At 46.2% G+C, this 20729-nt stretch overlaps 1 protein-coding gene across 1 annotated transcript in view; it reads left to right on the forward strand.

Annotated features, from left to right (window-relative positions):
• Positions 1 to 20729, forward strand: part of PKD1L2 (polycystin 1 like 2) — an 87974-nt gene that overhangs the window by 16111 nt on the left and 51134 nt on the right. The window contains 11 exon segments of the mRNA XM_045819129.1: positions 2126 to 2355; positions 4249 to 4653; positions 6840 to 6917; positions 9378 to 9427; positions 12660 to 12777; positions 14283 to 14490; positions 15419 to 15539; positions 16241 to 16388; positions 17507 to 17683; positions 19475 to 19620; positions 20416 to 20610. Coding sequence (XP_045675085.1) covers positions 2126 to 2355; positions 4249 to 4653; positions 6840 to 6917; positions 9378 to 9427; positions 12660 to 12777; positions 14283 to 14490; positions 15419 to 15539; positions 16241 to 16388; positions 17507 to 17683; positions 19475 to 19620; positions 20416 to 20610 — 1876 coding nt within the window.

Raw genomic sequence — 20729 nt, forward strand, 5'->3', positions numbered from 1 at the left:
CATCTACATACATTGAAACCCCTTTCAACAATCATGTTTTAAAGAACTGAAGAGGAACAAAAGTCTATATAGTCACCAAGATATTTACCATTCCTTGTGCTCTCCCTTCATTCCCAAAGTTCCAAGTTCCTCCCCGTATCATAACTTCCCTTCAAAGGGGAAAACTTCCTTCAGCATTTCTTTTAGAGTCAATTTTCTGGCAATAAATTATCTTACAGAATTTCTTTATTCCTGAGAAAGTCTTTATTTTGCTTTAATTCCTAGTAGATTTTTTTGCTGGATATAGAATTATGTGTTGACAATTATTTTCTTTTAACATTTGAACGGTGCTATTCACTGTCTTCTGACTTCTGTGGTTTCCGAGGAGAAATCTATAGTCATGCAAATCACAATTTTCCCTATATGTAATGTGTCATTTTTTCAGGTTGATTTCAAGATTATTTATCTTTGATTTTTCAGCAGTTTGATTATTATATGTGTGGGTATGGTTTTCTTTAAACTTTTTTCCTCTCCATGGGGGTTCATAACGCTTCTCAAATCTTTATGTGTTTTGCCAAATTTTGGCAGTTTTCAGTTCTTATCTCTTCAAATACATTTTTCTACAGCAACCTCTTTCTTCTCACTGGTGCTCTAATGACACAAATATTTTCCACTTTGATATTATTACACAGATTGCTGATGCTCTGCTCATTTTTAAAAATTTAATATTTTTTCTCTCTGTTCTTCAGATTGGATCATTTCTCTTGCTCTATCTTTAAGTTCATGGACTTTTTTTTCTTTATTCTGCTATTGTACTCATCCAGTGAATTTTTAAATTTCAGATACTGTTTTTCATTTCTAAGATTTGCCTTTGATTCTTTGTTATAGTTTTTGCTTCTCTGCTGAGCACACCCATCTCCCCACTCATTCGAACAGTGTCTACTTTTGCCTCACAGAGCATGGTCACAGCAAATAGCCGGCTGAAAGTCTTTGTGTGATAGTTCCTACATCCGAGTCATCGCAGAACTGACATCTGTCTATTGATCATGTTTGCCCTTGAAATCTGATCTTACGTTCCTGATAAAGATAAAGGATGGGTGATTCTTAAAGTTGGACTTTCCTCCCCAGTCTGCTTTGTTTCCCCACCCCTTCTACGTCCTCAGGTAGTTTCTTTGTAATCAACGGAAGAAATAGGCTATGGTAGGGTTACTCCAATTTGGCTGGCACCAGGAATTGGGTTACTGTTTTCTAAGCTTTTTCACAAATATGTTCATTTGTCAACTATTTCTCAAGCACAAACTATGTGCGAGGCTCTGTGCTAGGTGCCAGGCATAGAAGAGAACTAGACAGACTCTGGGCTAACAGCCCAGCAGGGAAGAACAACAGAGAATAAGCAAGCACGCAAGGGATGAGTGCTGCCTAGGAGAGGCAGCAAAGCTACGGCAGTAAAGGGAACCTAAGGAAGGCTTCCCAGAGAAAGTGGTGTTTAAGCTGAGAACCCAAGGAGGGGCGTGAATATGAGCAAAGACATAGTCAAGAGCCTTCCCAGCAAAGATCAGTGCATCTGCAGGCCTTGAGGTGAACCAGAGGTGGCATGTTCTAGGACCAGAAGAGGAGGTCTCAGTGAACAGACAGTCAGAGGAGTGTGTCAAAGACAGGGAGGAGGTCAGGAGGGAAAGTCATGTGTATTTTTGCAGACGATTGTAGAAATTTTGAATTAGTCCTCTTGGGAAAATGAGAAGTAAAACAAACCCATAATTTTGACATGTTTGGAATCTGATCCATTTTATAGATGGGGAAAATGAGGCTCAGAAAGGCAGGCTGGGCCATAGTATTTTACAGATGAGGTGAGAAAACCCAGAGAAGGGGTTTACATGAGTCAGAGGGAATAAATGGTAGAACATGGACCTGCAGCCAAACATTCAACACCCGGTTGGTCAGTGCTATTGCTTCCACTCTTACCTGCTCCAGGATGTTCCATTATCATCTTTGCAAACAATGAGAGCTCGGTTTGCAGCATCTTTTTCTTCTTTTTTTAATCTCTGAAGAGCAGAAAAGGTGTGAGGTGGGTGACTGCATTTGTGCACACATGTGTAAATACACGTGTCCATGTTCCCAACACTGGTAACATTTCTGTTTCCGGCAGTTTGTCCAGCAACTTGACTTACCAGTTCACAACACCTGGGAAATTCACGATGCTTGCTGAGTGCACAACTAGTGAGTGGCATGTGACGGCTCAGAAGCAAGTGACAATTCGAGACAAGAGGGAGACACTCAGTGTGACTGGGTGTTCTGGCCTGTCCAGGTCAGGAGCCAGCCCTCTCTGCCAGGCTGTCTTTGGGGACCCTATGTGGATTCAGGTGGAGTTTGATGGAAGTGAGTCTGCAGAAAGGTCAAGGTCAAAGCAGCCTTGATCTCCCCCAGATTTATCCATTCAACTGCCAGGCCTTAATAAACACCAGCAGCAATCATGTATTGAGTTATTTTTTTAGCTGTTCATTTGTTTAGCACTTTGCTTGTGCCAAGAAGTGATCTAAGTGCTTTACATACACTAGCCCACCCAGCATGCACTATTAGTATCTCCATTTTACAAAGAAATTGAGGAAGGGTTCAGAGTCAAAGGTTCAAAGTCACAGACTACTAAGCCAGTGAGAGCTACCTGACCTCCAAAGGCCCTTCTTTGCATGCCCATATAGTCACATCTCAAGAACTGAACTTGTAAGACACTCCTCGTTGGGGAAGGGGGATTTGAATAGGATGGGGCATGCTACCAGCTGGGTGCAGCCAGCATGGACCAACTTGGCACAATTGTGTTGCCCCAAGTTAGGGCTGATACTCAGCTGCGCACACTGCTACATCCATAGCAGATATTATGGCTGGTGTCCATTCTCATTGGACTCAGTCTCTTTTCTGATTGGTCACAGAGGCCATTGTAATTGCTCATCATGTCCATTTGATTAGTCAAAGTGTCCATTCTGATTGGTCATAGTAACATTTCTTATTGGTCACAATGTCCATTCTGATTGGTCTCAGTATCCATTCTGACGGGTCACAGCATTCATTCTGATTGGTCACAGTGTCCATTCTGATTGGTCACAGCATCTATTCTGATTTATCAGAACATCCATTCTAATTAGTTGGTGTCCATGCAGTTACAGTTGTTAAATATTTTGAATTCCACCCCTCCTTTCAGTAGAGACCCTCCCAACTAAGACCCGTCGTCACCCAGTGCAGCATCTGTCCTCAAGGCACAGGTTCAGCTTGAGATCTAGAGAGAGGCTTGTTAACGTAAACTGTGTGGCACAGAGCTGCAGAGGTGAGGGCATGACCTCACATGACCTCACACCACCTGAAGCCTCATTCAGAGCAGTGACTTGTAGGAGCTCTAACTGGGCCTTGAATACAGTACTTGGGGCTCCTGTCCGTCTGGTGTGCTTGTGGGCTGACGATGGTGGCTGCACGTTCCTGGAGAAGCTTAATATAATCCTTCATGTATTCAGTTATTCTATAAATGCAATATATCGAGTGCACACTGTTTGCCAGGTGTGGGAAAGGCAGCAGTAAACCTGAAAGTCAGGATTCCTGCTCTCTCTCAGGCTCATGTTATCATCCTCACCATTGTGTTTATCATCCTCATCATCACTCAGACAAGAAACATACTAGCTTAATTTCTATTGGAAAGAATCCTAATTTGTTGGTTTACATCATAGTTTAAGGGTCAACCACAACATTTAGCATTCAGTTAGGGCAACTAACCCCAACCTGTAAGAGCACCATCGTGACGTGAACAGACGGAGTTCTGCTGGGCAGGGTTTCGGGCAGGCAGCTGTGGAAGTAGCAGGAAACAGAGTCGAGTCTTGTTCCTGCTTGAAACAAGACTTGAGGCTCATTCCCATGCATCATGCATAAACATCAGCCATACCCTTAAGAGATGTTCCCTTTTTAGGCTTCCTCCCCACAAAAATATCTCTGTCAATGAAATGTTCTAATATTTTTATTACAAACTTTTAAGTTTATGGGTAACACATGCATAGTATAATTAGCATATTCAAATGAGCAGAGAGGACCCAAAACTCATGAACCCAATACTCAGAGGTAATCACCATTAATATTCAGGGTCAGGGTGTATCCTAACTTAGGTCTTCGTAGCTGTATCTATATCCATGTCTGTATCCAGGATCTCACTTCAGAGCTTGGGTCTGAACTATCTCTGTATAATCAGCTACATGGTTATTATCAACATTCTTAAATGTTTCTTACCCCACCTAGAAACAGGGGTGACTTACACTGTGCTGTCAGATAACACCACCCTGGCTGAGTCCACTGCACAGAGGGGCCTGCTCCCCTACAATCTGACCCTAGACAGAGGAGCCCAGCAACGGATGGGCTCAGGGGTGCACCACCTGGAGATCCAAGCCACCAGCAACACCACCATCTCTGCACCTTCCACACACGTCACAGTCTACTTCCTGGAGCCTCTGTCAGGGCTGAGGGCCTCCTGGGCTTCTGATCGCTTGGAGCTTGGACAGGACCTACTGGTCAACGTCTCAGTGGCTCATGGCATCCCAGAAGAGTTGACCTTTGAGGTAACAGGACTCAATGCGTCCTTTTCCCATAAGGAAGATAGCCTTGGACAGCCATCTGGGATTTACCATGTGACAGTTCCTCTTGAAGGTACTTGGGATTGGTGGCTCCTGTTCCAAACCTTCCTTCTCTTCCCTTCTCAACTTAGACCCCAGGGTCCTGACAGCCAGTTTTCAGGGTGTCCTGGACACAAACAGGGTTAAGAGCATCCAATCCGAGTCACAAAATAAGGCAGAGACAGATACTGTCTGCCTTCGTGGATCTTGTTGTCACTGGGGTTCTCAACTCTGGCAAGTCCAACCTTTGGGACTGGACTATTCTTTGTTGTGGGGCTACACTGTGTATTATGGGATGCTTAGCAGCATCTCTGGCTTCTACCCTTTAGATCCCAGTAGCACTAGCCTCCTAAGTCATGACAACCAAAAATGTCTCCAGACAATGCCAACTGTCCCCTGGGAAGCAGAACCACCCAACTGAGAACCACTGAAGGAGGGTAGGGGTATTCAGACTTCTGCCATCATTTCTAGTTTGGGAAACTGCAGTCTATGCCCTTGGGAGAGACACAGGTAAACACTGAGGAGTGGAAAGAGAAGAGGGTGGGACAAGAGATTCTGTCAGGATCCTGGCTGGAATGGAGATAAGGCAACTGACTGGCTTGGGGACAGACTGGCTGGCGCCAGCCAGGGGAGGAAAACACAGCACACATTTGCATTTAATCTGAAAAGAACAGAGTCCCTGAGGGCAGTGTGGTGAGGTCAGCAGGCAGGAATGTGAAGAGGGTCCAAGTCTCCAGTCCACCCAGGATCCAGCCTCCCGGATCCCATGCCCTGGATCTCAGAGGTGTGCAAGAAAGATGGTAATACTATGCAGGTGTGGGGCTACCATGCCCTCAGCAAGGGATCCAGCAAAAGAGATGGCAGAAAGGATGATAGGTTTATGAAGGAAAACAGTGGAACTTTGCCAGATGCCAAAGGTCCAGTTTGGAACAGGAAGAAGCCAGAATGAAATGAAATGACAGTGGAAAATATACATAATACATATGCTATAGCTCAAATGCAAAATAATTTTTGTCTCCTGCAAAAATGACTCAGTAGGGGAAAATAGATAAAATTTCAGCATACCGTATGACTTTATGGTTTGCTCTTAAAAGGTAAGCAGTCTTTTTGCCCCCACAAGAAAACAGATTTGGATGAGTCCTATGATGAAGGGGGCAAGGAGAAGGCTAAGGAACCAGGTAGGACAGGAAGGCTCTCCCTGGCTGGTGCTGGCCCAGCCATGGCTGACCTAGCTCTCAGGGCCCAGAACATATTTGCAGCTGCCTCTGTGCTTTCAAGGGCCCCTGCTGGGTCCCTGGGCTCCAGGGCTGGGTGTTACCTGTCCTTCAGCTGGTCACACCCTCCCTGCTGCTGCTGCTTCTAGACCACCAACAAGGTCATTCCCTGTTCTCCTCATTCTCACTACCTTCTTCAGTGCCCTCTCTCCCCAAGGGAAACATTTGGTCCATAGAAAATTCTTCCCTATTCCTTGGCCTGCTACCAGCCGATCACGTTATTTCCCAAATGCAGAAATGCAGCCCTTAACTCCCTCCCTCTCTCCCTCTTGTTCTACCCCGTGTCACAGGCCACTCCTGCAAGGGCCTGAGTAAGGAGCAAGCCCTTGGGGGTTCCTAACCTCAAAGAACACATATTCAGTTTTTCAAGGGTCCCCTCTGGTAACCTCTCTGGGCTTGAGAAGAAGGTAGCACCTACCATCCTTCTCCCTAAGGGAGGGTGGTTGGGATATACATGTGTTAGTGCTCTCTACAAATAAATCTTAAAAATCCTCTCTCCCCTCTCCACCCTCTCAATACTTTCTAAAATCCTGTCAGGTCTTTTGCTCAGCTACACTCTTCTCTCCAATCTCATTGATGAGAACTACTCCTCCTTTGAACGCCCCCGCCCCATCCCATATTTCTTTGTGCCCTGAGGTTAAAGTGACCACCCACCCACACTGTGCATACAACACCCACACGCTGATTCCTACCAGGGCTTGGCGCTGTCTTGCGAGTCTATTAATCCATAAGGCCCTGAGGACAAGAACCATGTTTCATTCATTTCTGTGTCCCCAGAGCCTTGCGCCATGCCTGGCATAAAACAGGGGTTCGTTAAATGCTCAGATGATGAAAGATTTGGATGCTACCATCAGGGGAGTGGAGAAGCACAAGCTGGGGGAGCTGTGTCAGTGTGAATTAATCATCTTATTACAATCTTCATAATTTTTCACCTTTTGCATTGCAGGCACCTTTCGGGTCACCATGCTGGTGAGGAATGCCTTCTCAAACTTGAGTTTGGACATTGGAAGCATCACTGTTGCAGGCAAGGGCTTTCTGCAAGAGGGTATAAAACTTGTGACCAGGAGTCCAGGGCATTGTACTTGCTTGGGATCTAGTGAGGAGCTCTTCAAAACAGGACTTGCTCTTCAGACATTAAGAATTCTCTGGGTACTCTAAAGAGGCAACAATGTATGCAGTAAAATATTCAGCCGTTGATACAGAATTCTAAAATATCTGAGTTTATATTAGTTGTGATGCTTTAGGCTGCAAGTAGCAGAAAGCCCAACCTCAGTGGCTTCAAGTTTAAGGCTTTATTATCTAATATACAAAAAAGTTAGGAGGTAAGTTGGGTTAGTTCAGTGTCAGCAGCAAGGACCCAGGATCAGTTTATTGTTCTGCTCTACCATCCTCAGAGATTTTGCTTCATCCTTAGGCTTGCTTCTCCTGCAATCAGGAGGGCTGCTGCTACAGTTTCAGACATCACATGTCAACCCAGCTTTATCCAGCAGCACAGAACCATTACCTCCTGTGCGCCTGTTTTCATCAGTGAAAAATCTTTCCTGCTAGTCCTCAGCAATCTTCTCCTTAGATAACATTGACCAGGGTAGGGTCATGTGCCCCAGCTGTAAGGGATGCTGGGAAGCAGACATTCAGCTTTTTCAGCTCTGTGGGAGAAGGTAGATTCTGGCAGCCAAGAAGCAGGGATGGGTAATGTTTGTGGCGTAGACAGCCAACAGAGCTTGAAGGTCACCCTGAATGTGTGTGCCAGGACTCTTTGAGTAGCAAGGGACTCAACCAGTTCAAATGGGCTCAAGTCAAAAGGAAATTTTTGTCAACTTAGGAAGTGAAAAGTCCAGGGTTTAGATGCAGGTGGATCCAGCCATTCAGAAATCTGCCTCTATCTCTTGGTTCTATGTCACCTCATCCATGATTCCCTCTTCCCAAGCAGTAGCAAGATGGCCCCAGGCTTCAGTCCTTCAGCCCAGAGGAGAGCAAGCACCTCTTAGACATTTCCAGCAGAAGTCCTGAGGCTGTCTCTCACTGGTCCAAGCTTGGTTCATGTTCCCCTGTGGACACACTGATGAGACCGGGGGCAGTGGCACTCAGTTTGGGCAGACAAGGACCACACATCCACCCTGGGACATGATGTAGGGATGGCTTCACCCAAATTAAGGACTGAAAGTAGGAGGGGGAATGGTTCCCCAGAGAAAATATCACCCGTAGGTGCTGTTACCAAAAGAAGGGGGTATGGCTAGGGGAAAAGTCATCAGATATCTTTTTCTACATATGGAACTTGAGGCCTAGAGAAGTGAATTGACTTTGCAAAAGTCACTCAGCTAATTCATGGCAAGATCAGAGATAACAACAGTTTTTCTTGATTTCCTCATTCAGGATTATTGGACCATCTTCTTACTTAAGGTTAAGAAGGTCCTCCGTGTTTCATATCTTAATTTGGTTTGTATAATTTTACAAACCTTTGAAGCTATAGTTGTCTGAATGAGATTTCACTGGGAAAGAATTTTCCAAAGATCAGTAGTACCCAGCTCTTAAAAGATCCAAGTCACTGGAGCCTAGAGAATCACATGGAATAACCCTAAGTTCCTGTCTTAATCTATGCTTTCATTGACATTAATCATATTCACATTTCAGTATCTTCCCAGCATATCAATTAAATGTACCCTTTTCCATTTTTTTAAACTTAACACACTAACACTCTTTGAAGATGTAGAGATTACAAAGCAATAGTATATATAGCACAGCATTCAGTCCTTCCGGAGCCTTGAGAAACAGGGATTGCTTTCAGCGTTTTTTATGGAGGAGGAAGCTAAGACTCAGAAAGAATCACTAACCTGCCCAGGTTCACACAGCCAGTAAGAGGCCAATAAGGGATCTGGAGACACACCACGGGGTGCCGAGGCCAGGTGCTATCAGCTTGCCAGACAGAGCTGGTTATGCCCATCTCTTCTCAGGCTACATTCAGTGATGTCAGCTTGGTAGCTTTTGTGGGAATACAGATGTGGGCAAAAGTAGGTTTACAGTTGTTCGTATGGAAAAAGACGTGGGTTGTGATTATTACAATGGCTTTATTAACTCTGTTTGCATACTCACAATTGTAAACCTACTTTTGCCCAGTCCTGAACACCATAGAAATTAGCAAACACTACAAATACAAATCAGGGCTCCCCACCCCAACCTCCTCGACTGGTAGTTAAACATTCAGAGCACACAGCTGCCTGTCTGACTCTAAATCTTGTGTGTTATCTGCGTTGGCAGCTGCATGCCTCTTTCTTTACTACTGAACAGATGTCTCTAACCCAGTGGTGAACTCAGTGGTTTTGCTTTTGACCATTTCCCTGTGACCTGAATGTTTGCTATGTCCCCCTAAACCATTTCCAAAGACAGGCAGGTCCCCTGGGGCCCTTCAGCATACCTTCCGACCCTGTCCTTTGGCAGCTTGACGAACACCACCAAAGTCTGACATCCATTCCCACTGTGTCCACAGCTCGTTCTGGTCTCCAAGAACCATCCGGAACAAGTGCTGAGGAAAAGAACGTGAGTATTTTATTAAAACACAACCTCATAAGAAAAAGATTTCCAAGCACACTCTTACTTTTTGGGTCTGGTTTTTCAGTGTACTAGGAATCACCAATATTTCTTCTTCTGGAAAAGACACCCAGATGGCTTGAAATTAAACAAAGCATGTTCTCTACATTAAAAATCAACAATAAGATATCTAGGATGTGAACATATCTTTTAGCCATCTTGGAAATTAAACAGCACACTTCTAAAAAATACCAATGGGTAAAAGAAAAAAATCACAAGGGAAATTTAAAAATATTTCTGCTCTGGCCAAGTAGCTCAGTTGGTTGGAGTGTCATCCCATACACCAAAAGGTTGCGGGTTCAATCCCCAGTTGGGACACGTACAGGAGGCAACCAATTGATGTTTCCCTCTCACATCAATGTCTCTGTCTCTCCCCTTCCTCTCCTTCTAAAATCAATAATAAAAAAATAAAAATAAAAATATTTTTAAGTGATAATGACAATACAACCTATCTAAATTTGTGGGATACAGCTAAGGCAGTGCTCAGAGGGAGATTTATTTCTTTTAATACTTATGATAGAAAATAGGCCCAGGTCCTTTAGTTTTTATAGCAAGACTGTCTTCAACTCTTTGCTGTTGACATTGCTCATGCATGCACTTATTCCATCACAAACACTTACTGTGCATTTACAGTGTTCAAGACTTGTATCAGGGGCTGGGGATACAGAGGTGAATAAACAGACATGATCCCTACTTTCAGTGAAATTTACTGGGTGAGATTAACAAACAAATGAGCATATAATTAAGATTTCTGATGTGTCTAACTAGAACCAATAGGGTTCAATGACAGCAACTAACATAGGGTGCTCTAGCAAATGTGATCAAAGAACTCTAAAGAGGAGACATTTAAGTGGGGACCTGAAGATAAAACAATCAGCCATGCTGGAAAGCAACACAACGGCTTTCTTGGTGCATGGCGTAGAGGGCTCTGAGGCCTGTGTGAGGAGAGGGAGGATGTAGGAGATTAAGAGAGATGGACAGAAGACAGACCACATGGGGTCGGGGTCTAACGTGCCAAGGCAAGAGGACTTTTTATTCGCAGGCCATGGGAGACCACTGGGGGTTGAATGCTGCTTCAGCCTCATGTTATTCCAGGTCAAGCCCCCTGGGTATGGGCTGATTGACAGGCCCTACCAGAACTGACTCCAGGAGCACACTGTATGCTGGCTGGTCCCTCTTCCTAGAATCCACATGGTCTTCATTGTTGCCCTGCTCACTGTCACTCCTCCAATTTCACAACAGCTCTGGGGTCCTGTCCTCTGGGGGAGATTGCCCTCATGCCAGCTCTCTGCTTTGTAGATGTTACAACTTGGCGCCCTCCTAGCACTAGACACAAGAGGAAATACATCACTAGTTTCTCTCATTTGATCCACAGCAATCCCAGGAGTCAGATGTTATCAGACCCTCGGAGGAGCAGAGGCTCTGTGAGGCTTAGATACTGGCCAGAGGCCCCAGGGCCAATGGTCCAGTTTGCAATCTGGCTGGCCCCAAGGCCTACATTCTTAACCTGTTGCCCCCTCTCCTACATTCTCATAATCTCCTGGGCCCTCTCTCCTGTAGCAGTTAGCACTCTGTGGTTGGTTTTTTTTTAATTTTTAATTTTAATTTTAATTTGAGATAGAGAGAGAGAAACATCAGTTAGTTATTCCACTTACAACCAAATGCAGATCCAACTGCCTACTGCTTTGAAAGCCAATACTCGAGAGACAAGTACTGATGTAAAAGGGAGGTGGTTTATTTATTCAGATGCTGGCCATCTAGGAGATGGGAGACTCATATCTCAAAGACCATCTCCACCTCTCAGTGCAGGCAGAGATTTCTATAAGGAGGGAGAGGGGAAGCAGAACAAAGAGATCAAGGGAGCGGGTTGGAAAGTTCTCTACGTGTAGACGAGCAGACGAGCACAGTCCGTTCTGATCAGGCCAGTGATGGTCCGGCGTGCGTCATCCTGGTTTAGTCATCCCGGCTCCATGTCATCCTCGCTCCATGGCTGAAGGCCAGTAAATCTTCCAGAGCTGGAATGCCTGCCTGAAGGCTGGAGTTTGTATCTTTTGAAGTTAGTTCCTAGGATTCTTACGTAAACATGCTGCTTATCTACAAGCAGCAAAGTAGTCAAGCCAGCATTTACAGAAACAATGTCAAAAGAATGGTGGGGTGGGTTACAATTCCCCACTGTTACGCATCTATTTATGTATTCATTGGTTGTCTCCTGTATGTTCCCTGACCAGAAATCAAGTCCACAAACTTGGCGCATCAGGAAACACTCTAACCAACTGAGCTCCCCAGCCAGGCAGCACTCTGTGCTTTAATCACTGGTTTTCTTGCCTATCTTACCTCCTGTTGGGCTGGCCAAAAGTCTGTAGGGTATTTTTTCCTTAAAATAAAAGACACGTTTTTCATTTTTATGAATAACTTTATTGATTTGGGTATTTTGAGTATGCCGGCTATCTCCTCTACAGGTATAATGTTGATTGTTCTCAAATTAAAGTCTCAATTTGCTCACTACCAACTTCCACTGGTCTACCCAACTGTGGAGCATCATCCAGAGAGAAATCTCCAGCTTAAAATTTCACAAACCACTTTTTACATTTTTGATCATTCACAGCACCTTCTCTATGCACTGCACAAATCTTTGTGACATTTCAGTTGCATTTTTAACTTTCTTGAAATAATAAATCATAATATGCTGAAAATGTTGTGCATTTTCTTCCATGTTCAATACTAAAATGGCTACACAAAAATTCACCAATTTTGATAAGTTTTTTTTAAATGCACGCTGACATGACAGCTGTCACAATACAATCCAACAAAATTGTTTCAAATGACATTAAAAACAACTAAGTGCTACTAGAACCATCTTATGGAGAAAAACCAAATGAACTTTTTGGCCAAACCAATAACTCTAAGGACAGAGGCCAGGCCTACATTCGTTTGTCTAGGTATCGAGCACAGGGCCTGGCCTACAGCAGGCTTTGATAGCGCAGTTGAACACACAGCGGACCCTTAGCACTGAGCCCACATCCCAACTAACATTACTTACTCAGTGATCTGTCCTGAGGGCAGCTGGGCAGATCGGACAGGGTCTGTCTCCATTCCACACCTTGGCACAGGCAGCTCTGAGGTAGAGGGTGGGGTGCCAACTGTGGGCAGGTGTCTTACAAACCAGCTGCTTTTCCTGCAGAGGGATAGAGGGGATGTGGAGGTATACGTGGAACCTGGTCAGTACGTGGATCCTTTCACGACAGTGACTCTGGCCTGGACGGATGGTGACGAGGATTTACGCTTCCCGTGGTCATGTGGTAGGTGGCCTTCGAGTCCTGGAACTGTCCTATCTCACCACGGAGTGATGGATAGCAGACAGCTTTGCTGTTCTTTTTCCTGCCCTTTCACCGCCGCGTACTCAGCCCGACATTTTGTGTACCTTGTATGTACCAGAGACTGCACATTGCAATGGAAATGGGAGGCAGCTGTGACACATCAAGGTGGGGGTGGCCCTGAAGGCAGGCAACTGGGAAATGACTCGTCTGTAGAGAATTTAAGAACTATAAAAACCCTGAAGTCAGTTTGCTTTTTGTATTATCACTACAAACAAGGTCAGAGAGAAAATACTCCTCCTCTCTTAGGGGGACCCCTCTTTTCACCCCCATGCCTTTGTTTTTCCACTGGGAAGAGCCTAGGATGAGAGAGTGACGAGGCCTTTTCTGACAAACCAAAATCGTAGCATCAGTGCTCATTTTTAAGCAACGGTTGTCCTCCTTTTCAAAAGGGCATATCCTAGCTACACACACATTCTTTTAGAAAGAAAATGAATGTCATTCATACTGTACATATTGCTTTTGCTACCTTTTTTTTATTGAACAATATATCCTGCATTTTTTTAATGCCCTGGTATCTTTTTCTCCATCCTGATATTCCCAGTAACTGCATAATAGACTGTCAGGTTGATGCATGATCATTTACTTCTCATTGGCCTCTTTTTGGACATTTTGGTCATTTCAAATTATTTGCCTTTATAAACATTGTAATGAACACTTTTGTAGTTCAATCTTTATTTGAACCTGTGGTTACTTTCATAAATAAATTCTTAGAAATGGAATAGCTGGGTCAGAATCATACAAAATTTGAAGGCTTTGATATTAATTGCTAAGTGGCCAGAACATCGTTCTGAATATTAGTTCTTGTTATCTGAATTAGTAAAGGAGACAAATACAGAGTTCAGGTGACTGAGCCAATGATCTGACCCCTGGACATGTCCTGGGAATGACTATCATTTTGAGAGCAGTGGATAAACATCAATTGACAGAGTTGAAGGGCAAAGGATATAGAGACTTACCAAGCTGGTTTCATGAAGCTGGAGATGACACTGCAGCCTCCCAGATGAAGGGACAGCTCCCCAGGGCCCCCAGGTACCTCACAGGGACATTCAGTTGAGGACAATCACTTCCACGTGGAGTGAGAATGACACCAGTGACAAGAAGCTCCCCTGGACATTCTCCCAGGCAGGCACCTCTCCTGTTATATGCCTGCCTGCTCATCCGTGCAAGTCACTGGTGCAAAACAAGTTGACGTGTCCTGCAGGTTTGCTCAGAGTCTGGGTGAAGCATGGGTCCTTTTCCCAGAACTCTCCTTTTGCAGCACCATTCCTGCAACCTGCAAGTGAATTGTTTTTGAAGAATCAAAATCTGTTTGAAGCCCATTTTCTTATCCATGACACTTTACTTCTAAGAACTGCAAACCAGATGATAGCCACAGGTGTAAAGTTCAGAATTCCTGGATGGATAGCATTTGCCTGTCTCTTTTTCAGGCTGTTGCTGGGCTCAGTGGAGCGACTGTGTTGAGAGGAAGCTGCTCCACAAAGACCAGAGAGAGTTGGTGGTTCTGCCATCCTGCCTGCCACCGCCTGGTTCTGCAGTCACCCTGTACCTGGCCGTCTGGAGGGGCCAGGAGCTGGAGAACCAGGAAGAGCAGTGCCTCTATGTGTCCGCCCCCCTGGAACTCAGGCCTCAAGTCAAGTGGGGCCTCTCTCCTCTCACCCCCAAACTCCAGCCAATGCTTCCCATTGGGTGATGCAGTCTATAGAGACCAGTCTCCCAGTGCAGAGCAGTAGAAGTTGATGGAGACTGGGCTGTAGGGAAAATGGAGAATGTCTGGCCACATGTACTAGGATAGACATGAAGACAGGAATAGGGAAGATTCAAGAACTATTATCAAGTTAAAACAGAAAGGACCTGGGAATGGGTCAAACATACAGCAAGTGCCAAAGTGATCTCTGATTGGGTCAAGGGAGGGGCATTATAGAGAAGGCCCAGGATTCAGATCAAGTTGTGTTGGTTCATGTTCCATCCCCTTACTTAGGAGTGTATCAATGAGACAAATCATATAAGCTCCCTGACCCTGCCTGGTTCGCTGGTCTGTGATATGAGGATCGTAATATGTCACTCATAGGGTTGTGGTAAGCATTAGATAAGCTAATAACAATGGAAGTCATGTATAAGTGGGCATTCATGCTATAAAACCACAGCATTTGTTCATTATTGTTAGAACTAGGGAGAGTCACAGAAACCTCCTGCTCTGATCCTTTCACAAGGAAACTGAGGCTCAGAAAATTTAGGTGACTCATGTAAGGGGACCATTCATAAGTGGCAGGCACAGAATTTGAGCTCAGGGTCCTGTCTCAGCCTTATGCACTTCCCATGTCCTTACCCTGAGCAGTGAGTGAAATGGGAATTCAGTCAGGCACGAATAACCCCATCTTCATGGTCAAAGCTATTTCCCAGTTTTGGCTGGGGAGGAGGTTGCTTTCATTCCACTTTTCACTTGAAAGAAGGTTGTTTCTCACCTTCTCAAAGGACTTGAGAAGAGCTGGACCAAAGACTGGGCAGGTGAGTGGCGACAATGCCTGAGTGAGCTTCCTCGCTCTGTTCTCTGCCTCCCTTTCAGCTGTGAGAGGAACTGTGGGCCAGTGAATGCCAGCGAAGACGTTATGCTGAGGGTCACCATGGGTGACGAAGCCCCAGTGGCCACGTTCAGCTGGTATTTAGATGTCACCCCTCTAGAGAAGGTGAGGACGCTGGCAACCCTCAAAGATGGAAAAGTCTTCCCACTTTGACTTCTCAATGCCCAGGACTGAGCTGGGAATGGGTCAGCTCCACTCGGAGATGGTAGAGAGGGAGCCAGGGGTTTGGGCACATTCCCCAGAGGAAAACCAGGGCACTGGTCAGAGAAATGGGTGCCTGGGAGCAAAAGCAGTGGGGAACCACCACAGCAGATGCTGTTGGCGCCCAGTCCCAGTCCACAGTGGAGTGGCCCCTGCCAATAGCTATGAAGTCTAACAGCCCAGCCCCTCTGCCTCTGAGGGAGATGTTTTCTGTGCTGCAGCTTATGTGCTCCAGAGTGCCCCGTGGGATCAGGCTGAGTCTGGATGCCGCCTGAGACCATTTCTTTGTCTAGTTTCATTTTCTACCCTATTCAGCTTCCCTCCCTCTCCTCCTGGTGTTGCCCTAAGAGCCCTCCCTTAATAAATGACCTGCACACGGATCCTCATCACAGGCTCTGTTTCTAGGGAACCTGACCTAGTAGGATAATACCCTAATCAGGATGGAAATTGGATATCTGGGATGACCTCAGGGAAGCAAGCAGTGGCTGTCACTCATCTGTCCCAGACAAATCTGAAAGGTGCCCCAGGGGTCAGAAACCAGTGCCCTGATGAGGTCCAGTGGCCTGAATGTAGCCTCTGGGCCTCTGGGCTGTGCTCTCTTTCAGACCCAGCCCCTCCCAGCAGCCTGTAGACTCCGAGGGTTTCGGCCTCGGCCTCGTTCTTTAATCCTCCTTCAGAGCAATGCCTCCACACTGCTGCTGAACAGCTCCCTCCTGCAGGCCTGGGGCCAGGCTTTCCAAATCAGAGTCACAGGTGGGAAGGCCTCCCTTGAGTCTCTTGTCATGGGTTCGGTCTGCTGCAGAAAATGAGCCAAGACAAACCCAGAAGCCCTGAAATACGGGACATCAGCATAAAGTGGGGGCCACACACAGGCTCTGGTGTGAATCCCATCACCCCCGCTTTCTAGCTGGAAGAGTAGAAATTTAATCTCTCTGTGCCTCAGTTTCCAGACAAGTAAACTAGGTGTGATAAAAACACCTGCCTCGAAATTGTATTACGCAGGGTAGATGAGCATTCTGGGGTCTTGCAGCCATGATTCAGCACTTTTTACTTTAACCCATCCCTGAACCCAGAGAAATACAGTCTCAAAAAGATAAATAATGAAGGTGAGAATTCTTTTTCAGATGGATTCCTTTGACTCAGTACTTATCAAAGTGGCTCATAGACCACCCACACTGGGGTAAGGGGAAGTGCTAGTTTAAAATGCACACTCCCGAGTTTGCCCCAAAGCTTCTGAATTAAGTCTAGGCCAAGGAATGAGTTTTAATTAAGATTGTCTTTATGCCCAGCTCTTCCAGGCAGATACTCTTTTTGAAAAACCAGGTGATTATACCAGGTGATGTGTGATGGTGGTGCAGGTCAACTGGGGTTGCGAGGGGAGCTATGCATGGTGCTGTGGGGGCCTGGCAAGAGCATGGATTCCGGTTTCCAGGTCCTGGCTGTGGCCCTACCTAACTCAGTGAGCTTAAGCAAGTCGTTTTTCCCAATATACTCCCTCCTCACCAAAGCTCTATGAAGAAGCTACTCTTATTTACCCCATTTTATAGATGAGGAACTGACTCTCAAAGAGCTTTTGTCCAAGGTCACCTGGCTAGTAAGCAGCAGAACTGGGATTCAAGTTCAGGTTTATCGGAATCTGTTTCTGTCTCTGCCCAATTTCTCAAAGTGAGATCCCAGATGCCCTGTTTCAGGGTAGTTGTTAGATTTGCAGAGTTCTGGGCTTACCCCACAGCCCCCAGTGAGGTCTGTGGCTCAGGGTCCAGAGAGGGGCCTGGGAGTCTACACGTCCAAGTTTCCAGGGGAATCTGGAAGCGAGGTGGAGTTTGTATGAGCCATACAACTCCTAAGCACTTTCTGTCTTCACTCCCCAGCAGTGACCAGGCATGCCTACGGGGAGGACACCTATGTTATCAGCGCTCTGCCTCCCCCCGAGGTGCCCACCTGCACCATTACCCTGGAGGAGGGCACCGTTCTAACAAGCTTCTCCATCTTCTGCAATGCCTCCGCTGCCCTCGGCCCCCTGGAGTACTGCTTCTGTCTGGAATCAGGTACTGGCCCAAGGCTAGGTTCCTCCTTTGGCTCCTGGGCTCCTCCTTTCCCAGAACAGGGCCTGTCTCTCTCTGGAAGCTGTGAAGAATACATTCCATGTGTGAGAGAGGTTTAGAAGATGAAGGCTCCCCTAAGTCTTAACATTCCCACCCCCGGGCACACTGGCCCACCCACACACCTCAGATGAGAGCAGATCCCATCTGTATCTCCTCCGCAACAATAGAGGCCAAAATGACCCCTGTTCTGGCACGAGGGATGTGGAGAAAGTTAAATGGATGAGTATACATAGAAGCATGACCATGTGGGGCCACTACTAGGACATTATTGCTCAGCACTCACTTGGAGTATCCATGACCCCTTGGAAATATGAGCTATTCAGGACAGAGATGGATCTGGCTCATAGAATCGTCAGCAATTTTATTGACCCCATAGCAGGGAATGGGCAATGTTGCAGATCATGCTCAGCTGAAAGGAGACATTTTTGCAAAGGTTTACAGGCATGAAGCATGCAGACCCCATCCCCATTGCACAATGCCCTGCACAGAGTCCTGTCACCACAACCCACACCCCAGGACAGCTGTAGGGCATCAGCAGGAGAGATGGGGCGAGCGGCCCACACTGCATCTGGTCTCCCAGTTTGGGGATAGTTGACCCTTGGAGGGCTCATCTGGGGTCCTCGTCTCCTCCCAGTGAGTTTTGGTATTTTGTGACCCTCACATGAGCTCTGAAAATGTTCCAGTTAGATTGAAACTTTCCTCCAAACCTAGGCATACAGGAGTGTTGCTATGGAGCTCTCCAGCATTCAGCATTGAACACTATAAAAATGTAAAGTGAATGCCTTGACTAGGAGGTGGACATAAGCTATCCTGAGACCCAACCAAGTGTGAATTTCATGGGGTATCCCATCAAATAGATGTGGAATGCAGGGATGTGAAGAGGGCTGTGACTAGGTCTCAGCCAAGAGGGAAACAATTCAAGGAGGGAAATAGATTTTCATTCCAAACCCATGTACCCCTAAATGGAGAGGCCAGGCTGGCTGCTCCAATTCTGACCGATTATTCCTCTGTAGTACCTCCCCCGGAATCTCACAGGTTAGCAAGGAGGAAGGCAAGTATGATCATATAAAAATGAGTTGTCAATTGCAGTTCAATAACTTCATGGTTGAATAGTGATTCCTGTAAGAATACAAAGGATATTCATTCATTTACTCATTCTTGCAATCAATATGTACATTCAGAGTCTGAATGTCAGACTCTGTCCTAGGTGCTAGGTATATGGCAATGGACGAAATAGAAAAGCCCCTGACCTCAAGGCATTTACAATAGTGGTGGAGACAGCTGGTAAACAATGACATCTGACAGGGGGCACTGTTTGAGGCAGGGCAGCCAGGGAAGGCCTTTGTACAGGAAGGAACATCTGAGTGAGCTTGAGTATGTTTGGAGCTAATGTTAAGACCTTTTCCTTTTCCTCCTCTTCCTCCTCCTTTTTGTAGTCTGGTTTGCAATCTTGATTTAAACAACAACAACTTCTAAATAGGGAATTTTTTCCTCAAAATTTTCATGGATTTTAGTAAAATGAATCCAAGGTCCCAGCAGCATGTGATGACTTAGGGAGAACAGTGAATCAGCATAAATGGCTGTCTTCTCCCTGAAAGTACGGAGCCCCGAGTATTTGCCTGCCTTCATGAGCTATGGCTTTTGTGTCCTTGTCATCAGGCTCTACCTTGGTGGGCCTACAGTCTCCCTGGGGCCTGGAGGTGCTCCCCTAATTGTCTAATGTCCATTTGCCAGGTTCCTGTCTACACTGTGGCCCTGAGCCTGCCCTCCCATTAGTTTATCTGCCACTTGGAAAAGAAAACAACGACTTTGTGCTGACAGTGGTCATTTCTGTTTCCAATCATGCAGGGGACAGGCGGCACACCCGTGCAGCAGTTAAGGTGGGTGGCAGCCACTGTTTCTTTACTGAGAAAACTTGACTTGTCAGAACTTCACTGAGAGGATGGCTGGCTATTGAAAGTCAGCCCTTGACACAAGGGTTTGTTAAAAAAAAAAGAAGAAAAAGAAAAAGAAAGAAATTTTAAAAAATAATAAGAGGGTGGCTGGGTTGAAAGGAGCCTAGGGCATGACCAGATGAGTCACTGATTCATTCATTGCTTCAACAAATATTTACAGAGCACCTACCTATGTGCCAGGCCCTGGCGATACAGCTGTGGACAAAACAGATTTGGTCTCTACCTTTGAAGGTCTTATGATTAGTGACCCGAATAAGCGTCAGGTCCTGGGGGCTTAGAGCAGGGGACCTGAGGTGGTTGGAGCAGAAGGACCCATGGATGAGTTAAGCCAGTGTGTTTGTGTTTGAAGTCAAGAGGAAGGAGGACCAAGATCAGCTAACAGGGCTACAAGGCAGAGGCTGGATAAAATCCCAGGTAAATGCTCAGGGTCAGAAGCCAGTGGACTGGGAAGGGATTGAGAGTACCATGCGGAGGGCAGTGAAGGGTAAAGCAGTGACTTGCCCAAGGCTTGTTTTTGTTCACCACAAGTGCCTGGTGCAAGCTGTCCAGCTGCCCTCAAAGCTTGGAAAATGCCCGAAGCCTCCACACCAGGTGCAAAGGTTTCCAGGCCTGCTCTGTACTGTCCCTCATGGAGATCTGTGACATCAGGCTCTTGTTCTTGAACAAGAACCAGCGAGTTGAGGTCTTCCCTGCACAAAGCATGTTTCTGGTTTCCCACAGGTGGGACTTGGAGACACTCGTGTTGAGGATGGGGCATTCCAGGCTGCAGTGTCAGAGAACATTACTGCTGCTCTACAAGGGGAGCAGGGCCCAGAGCGGCTCTTCCAGCTGGCCAGGTCTGTGTCCTCCATGCTGGACCAGGAGTGCCAGGGGCTGGGACCCAGACGGCTACAAAGAACGGGCGCCAGACAGAAGGTACTTGAGATGAGCGCTTTTATGCCTTCTGCTGGGGCCCCTGCAGCCTGTATGTAGCTATTCAGGGTGGGGAGCAGTGTTCAGGGATCTGTGAAGAAGCCTTTGGTGTCTGCTAAGCT

Source organism: Phyllostomus hastatus, unplaced genomic scaffold, assembly GCF_019186645.2.
Source record: "Phyllostomus hastatus isolate PE091 unplaced genomic scaffold, TTU_PhHast_1.1 phas_scaffold_345, whole genome shotgun sequence".
Classification (NCBI taxonomy): Eukaryota; Metazoa; Chordata; class Mammalia; order Chiroptera; family Phyllostomidae; genus Phyllostomus; species Phyllostomus hastatus.